Source organism: Austrofundulus limnaeus, unplaced genomic scaffold (assembly GCF_001266775.1).
Source record: "Austrofundulus limnaeus strain Quisiro unplaced genomic scaffold, Austrofundulus_limnaeus-1.0 Scaffold308, whole genome shotgun sequence".
NCBI lineage: Eukaryota > Metazoa > Chordata > Actinopteri > Cyprinodontiformes > Rivulidae > Austrofundulus > Austrofundulus limnaeus.
In genome coordinates, this window is record NW_013952710.1 from 6,113 (window position 1) to 12,575 (window position 6,463).

The 6,463-nt window shown below is 35.9% G+C and overlaps 1 protein-coding gene across 1 annotated transcript in view; it reads right to left on the minus strand.

Annotated features, from left to right (window-relative positions):
• Positions 1–5,117: 5,117 nt before the first annotated feature.
• Positions 5,118–6,463, minus strand: part of LOC106527083 (C-reactive protein) — a 2,909-nt gene continuing 1,563 nt past the window's right edge. The window contains exons 4-5 of the mRNA XM_014021848.1: positions 5,444–5,741; positions 5,118–5,355 (exon numbers count right to left, since the gene is read on the minus strand). Of these exons, the coding sequence (XP_013877302.1) occupies positions 5,137–5,355; positions 5,444–5,741 (517 nt within the window). The 3' untranslated portion in view covers positions 5,118–5,136. The remainder of the gene's footprint in view (positions 5,356–5,443; positions 5,742–6,463) is intronic.

A 6,463-nucleotide genomic window follows, 5' to 3' on the forward strand; every position in this document is an offset into this window, starting at 1 on the left:
TAGATAGATAGATAGATAGATAGATAGATAGATAGATAGATAGATAGATAGATAGATAGATAGATAGATAGATAGATAGATATTTGGCTTTTTTAATTCTTTTTTGTCATTTTACCTTGAGGAAGAGCAGCACATGATGTCACCAGGATAAGCACCAACAGCATCATCTGATATAAAGATAAACATAAAAGTCAAAAACTTTCATCTTGCAAATAACTTATTGTACTGAAAATAAATGTCACTGTGAAATACGATATTTTCTACAAAAGAGGTTAAAAAGGTAACCTAATCTGTTTTAGTATACAAAACTATTATTGTAAGTATTTTTTAGTAAAATATTTATTATCTCTTTATCTTTATCTCTTACCTTGGATGCTGTGTCTGCAAGTTGTTTTGGTAACAACAGAACTGTGACTTATATTTTCTGGCAGTATAGAATTTTATTAGCTCTGTGGCTGTTCCTCATAATCACGTGTGTGCAATAAAGCTAAAGAAAATGAATATGCAAGCAAATAATGTTGCACAACATCAGCTTGACACAGAAATTCCATCATCATTCACAATGCATTTAAAACAATTTAAATTAATTTCTTCCTTAAATCAAAATTTGAMCATAACTGTTTTGGTTTTAGTTCCTCAGACACAAACAATAATAAACTAGCAGTTTTTTAAGGATAAATGAGGTGAGATGAGATCACRTGTATGTATTTTATAATGACAACATAATAATAAAACTGGTCATCGTGAGACAGATCAGACGTTTAAATGAATCAGCGACAGGCAGCATTTGATAAGAAAATTCAAAGGAAAAATAAAACGTCTCCACGTGTGAGTAATATCTTGCCCTTTGACCCTTGGATTTGTTGTTCACTGCRCAAAAGTCAAACAAGAAATGATTTTTATGGTGTTTTGTTTCTGGTTAGAAATGTTTTTATTAAGGTAAATGCATTACAGAATGATCTCTTTCTGGTAAGACGGACGTGGTGAAAAAACAACTTCCTTCTAAAATCCATAAAACACAAACACAAAGATGTTTATTATCAGTATAGATTTTTTAATGTTACAAAGCCAAGAGTGTTTWCACACCTGATAGTCCGGTAGACTTGGTTAGATTGGGGACCAAATTTTTAACATCCATCCATCCATCCATCCATCCATCCATCCATCCATCCATCCATCCATCCATCCATCCACCCACCCATCCATCCAATCCGTCCATCCATCCATCCATCCATCCACCCACCCACCAGGGACCCTGGTGACCCATGTCCAACCGAGGGACACTGAGTTTCTTGTTTTCAATCATTCTTTGTGTGGCCTGTCACCTAGGACACAGGGTTGATAAAACATCTATTCTGCAGCAGAGCTCTGCCTCGCTAGCTTTTAAAATGTTTGAGCACTTTCTTGTCAGCTGCACATCACAAGGTTATTTAAAAGGATTTCTATTGTCATTTAGAAGCACAAATACCCACAGCAGTAGTAGCCCTTCCTGTATAACCTGGGGCACATCCAGCAGGAATATCACCACATTTACAGTATGTCATGATAACAAGAAAATGCAATGTAAAGGATTATAAAATGGCGCTGTCGTAAACCCCTATAACATTGAGACTGAAGTTATATAACAGTAGTCCAAASTGACTCGACAAAGTCTCAACAGGATCTTTTCAAAATCTCAAAAGTTTAAAGTTTTCACAGATTTTCTAGCACCACAGTGAGATCTGTTTTTTATTGCAGCTTGGTGTTTCCTCATGTTTTATCACATTTCCTTGTTCTTGGAGGTAAATYAAACACATTACCAAATGGACTTTTGGCCGTTCACGCAGGTCATTCTATTCAGCTGCAGGAAATCCGTTAAAGAAACATTGCCCAAACAACATTACACAGACACGTGATAAACATGTTTGTCTTCTTCTAGTTTAAATTGACAAAATAAATAAACAAATCATTATGCAATTTATTTATTGTGCACACAAACAATGACCTAAAAACCTTTGATTGTAAATGAGGACACTGTCAGTAAATAAACCTGTAGTTCAGGAGCCCAAACAAATGACACGYGTTGCCACACCTGGCTGGTTTTTCCAGCATTTTCTTAACGAAACATTACCAGTCGCTTTGTCAATAACAATACTAGATACTATCCATTTTTTTTGAAGAAATTTTGTAACTGATTAATTGAACATTAGCGTCAGTTTTGTATTTTATACTTTCTGATGATTTCATTCTGTGAGGTTGAAGCTGACAGAGTTGGTGTGTGTGTTATCTTGTGGTTTTTCTCTGAGCCTAAACAAAACTGAGTGACGTTCAGACGTCTGACGTAAAAGGTAACACCTCCTGGGATGTACCAGGAAGAGATGAACATTTTAAGCTGAATTCATTATTATGGTAAAAAGAAGTTGTCAGTGTTTTGCAGAGTGTCTGCACAGAGCAGAGCTCCTGTGTTTGTTTTAATTTGGCCCAAGGTTGTAMKCTGAGGCCTGTGCTGCTGAGAGCTGAATGAACCTGATTGGAGTCAGAGGATCAAAAATAAAGTTTTAACAAGAAATCCAGCTGAATCCTGTTTATTCAGACATACCATTTTGAACAACGCATATTTTTCCAACAATTTCAGTCTCAACATTTTTAAATAAAAAAAACACATTTATGATTAAAAATAATTCAACATGGCTTGTAAAACCACTTTAAAATGAATCAGTTGACATTGTTGGTTGTGTGTCCATTTCCTGCTGCCATAGAGGAAGAACACTCACTGATCCAACACCAGTTTGTTTTACTAACAGCCAGGGCATAAAAATCTGACGTTAACACCTGACATACTAACATACGTGACTTTTTAAATTAACTCCAATGCATATTTTAGAGCAATGTTTCCCAAAGTTGGGGTCGGGACCCGAAGTTGGGTCCCAAAACATCCAGGTGGGGTCCTGAAAAGATTTTCTGAATTAATTACATTTTTGCCTTAGTTGTTTCAAAGGAGTGAGGTTAGTGTATTTAAAATGGATAAATGTGTATAAAAAATATTGTTACTATGCCCATGTTTAGTTGACCTGATACAAATGTTTATCATCCAAAAATAGTTGGGGGCACAGGTCTCTGCTGCTGTTATTTTGTGGGTCAAAAGCTGAAAAGTTGGGAACCACTGCACTTTGGTTCCCAAAGTTGGACTTGGGACCCAATTATGGGTCATGAAGCACCTTGGATAATCTCCAGAAATCAATTTAAAGGATAATAAAATAATTGCTGATATAATATTTTCCCTATAATTATTACAAAAACATAAAATAAGTAAAAATAAGTATTCACATTTGTGTACACACTGTTTAGATTGTCAAAAAGCCTGTGTTTTTAGGGTTATTAACGAAGTTTGTGTACTCAGACCAGTAATATTTGGGCTCACAAGTTTTTGCCATGAATATTTTGTGGGTCAGAAGACAAAAAGTTTGGGAACCACTGTTTTAACTATCTTAATAAATGTACTTGTCAGTTTAGGAGGACAGTTGTTTGCAACATGAGCTCATGTTGCAAACAACTGTCCTCCTAAACTGACAAGTTTAATGATCTGATAGATGCTGTTGGTGTTTTTCTGCATTTTTTCTTTTTATTTAACTAAAGAATTAAATACGTAATAAAAGTGCCAATAGATGGACATTATGTGGTCAACTACATATATTTTTCTGGCTTATTTCCACGTTTGGCTGGTTATGTACAAAGATAAGTAACTGAGACATCATGAAACAGCAGACAATCGAGTAAATTTAACTCATTTAAAGGTAAAATGTAACAAACTATATATATTAATAGTGATTTTTTATTGTTGTTTTTTTATTTCTGACTGACATGAATGTATGAGCCTCTGAGGAGCAGTTTGTTCTTTGAGAATGCAGTTTTTTTTTTTTTTTGGTTATTTAAAAAAAAACTTCCCAGTGGTAAATTGAAATGTTGTGCAACATGTATTCAGCTGAAATCATGTCCTCGTTTGGTCCTCAGTCTGCTGCCCACACTATTGCCTAAACTCTTATCTGTCAAACGACACACTAAATTGTCTGCCAAACTTTAGTTTGTTAGAGAAACTAAATGTTAGAAAATGTTAGAAGTTATTTGTGAAAGATGCAGTTAAATGATTATTTAAAGAAGAATAAAAATCAAGGGAGACTTTTAAATAAATGTATTTGGCAAATTGTATCTGAGTTACTGTAATCTATAGCAGAAATGTATTTTTGTGTAGGTACCTGAATAAAAGTGAGTTAACTCAGAAAGACACATGAAAGATAGTTCAGGTCTTTTAAAGTGGACTTTTGTTATATTTTATACACATTGTCTGAACTGTTGACTTGTGAGAAGAAAGTGTTGTTTCTATAAGAAAAACATAGTAGTCGGCATATGTTTTGAGATTTCATGATTAAAATATAAAAGTAATTTTCTATCTAAGCTTAGTACGTTGTTTATTTGATTTAAAAACATATTTGGCTTTAATTGTTTGAATCAATCATCTTACATGAATAAAAATTGTTATTTTTATTTACGTTGAATTAAACAGAACAGTTTCATAATTTGTCACAGGATTATAGATGTAAAAAATAAAATAGAACTTGTCATTTTTTTAAGCAATGATGTAATGTGAAGAAATGTAGTTATAGGTAGGTTAGTACTGATTTTAGAAGCACAACACTATATTCTTAGTTCTCCTGTTGAAATGTTAACAGTGTTACTCTATTGTTATGTCTTGATTAAAATAGGTCTAGCTACATGTCCGAAACATTTGTCAACACATAAATAACCGCTTGAATACATCAGGTGAGAATTTTGTCTGAATGCCTGTGACTCAGCCGTAGGCCAGTAGGGGGCGAGCGAAGGCCCTGAAGAAGCTGTATGTATACTTAACTTCCGGGTTTATGGCCAGCGTGGGTTTCCTGTCTGCCTGAGCAGCAATAAACCTCCTCTCTGATTCCAGATTCTGGTGTTGTATGGTTTTCATTCTTTTCACAATCCATTTATTTAACATCTGTGTTGTTTATCGTCTCAAATTCAGTTCATTGAACACTAGATTTCTTACAGTAACAGAAACAGTTTAGGTTGATAATTTTTCACATTGGACATAAAGCCACAGACTCGACTAACAGTGGTTTCAAATGTTTAGTAACAGACAGTTTCTTTATTTTCTATCAGCACTTTGTCTGTAATCTGAAAATCCAGGGCGCGCCAGTTCAACACATTTCCTGGAGTGAAGCTTCGCTGGTCCACATAGTTCTGGATCTCACAGCGAGAGAGGGTGTAGTCCCACATGTGGACGTCAGACATCATGCCAACAAAGGACTGTTTCTGGTCAAACCCACCGCCGTGTGCATCCTGCTCCTGTTAGGAACACCGAGGTTTGTCAGTGAATAATTTAAATATCAGTTCTGAATTATAAAGACTATTGGCTCTGGAATAAAACTTTTACCTGTCCTAAAATAATTATAACAGGACCTCTGATGTTTGCTCCCGAGGCGACAAATTTCCTAATAGAAGGTTGTCCATCGAACCACATCTGCACCAGTCCGGACTCCGAGTCCCAGGTGGTGCAGATAGAGTGCCATGTGTTCAGCTTGTAGTCCTGCCCTCTGAACTCTGCATTTTTGTTCCTGATGTGGGGCTCCATCTCTTTATTGGTGGCGTCCCAAAAAATCAAAAGGTCATTGACAGAGGTGGGCGTGGCTAAGGAGAAGAGGCTGTGGTCTCTTCTGAGGTCTGTAAAAGATCTAAGGAATCACAGATTTATATTGCGTCATAGAGCTAAAGCAAACTCATCAGCACAGTTTATGCAGTTCTCAGCCCTTTTTACAGGAAGTACCTCACCCCACCCCTTCTTGCACTGCAAGAACATTTTGCCAGTGTGCAAACAATAGATACTTTGATTTTGTTCAGCTATGTTCAGGAATAGCTGCTAATCATCTTTTATGCTTTTATTTTTGTACAAGTCTTTTAAAGGGATCCTGATTAGACTTTATTTGATAAATATTTATTTTAACTATAAAATAAAGACTGTTAAAATACTGCAGCCTGTTCAGTTTGGTAAATTTTTGAAAATATATTTGAACACAGACGGAGCCATTTTATGTACACGCAAAGCATTCTGGGTAAATGATGACGTGGATAGGTCCTCGGTGCGAGGCTGCTAGCAAGCTATATCCACCCTGAGGGTTAATCTTGGACAATATCTGATGATCGACTCTTTTAAATGAAACCAGAGAGCGTTGACAGAGAGGAGAAGGTAGAAATGACTCAGCCTGGAACTGAAAATATGGATGGAGGACAACAGTTTAGCTTATTAGTCATGCTAGCGCCAACTAGCTAATACATATAAGGCAATATAGCATTGGCGCTAGCGCAAAGGCTAACAGGCTAAGCTTCCATGAAGCAGCTCTGTTGTCCTCCATCCACATTTTCAGTTCCAGGCTGAGTCATTTCTACCTTCTCCTCT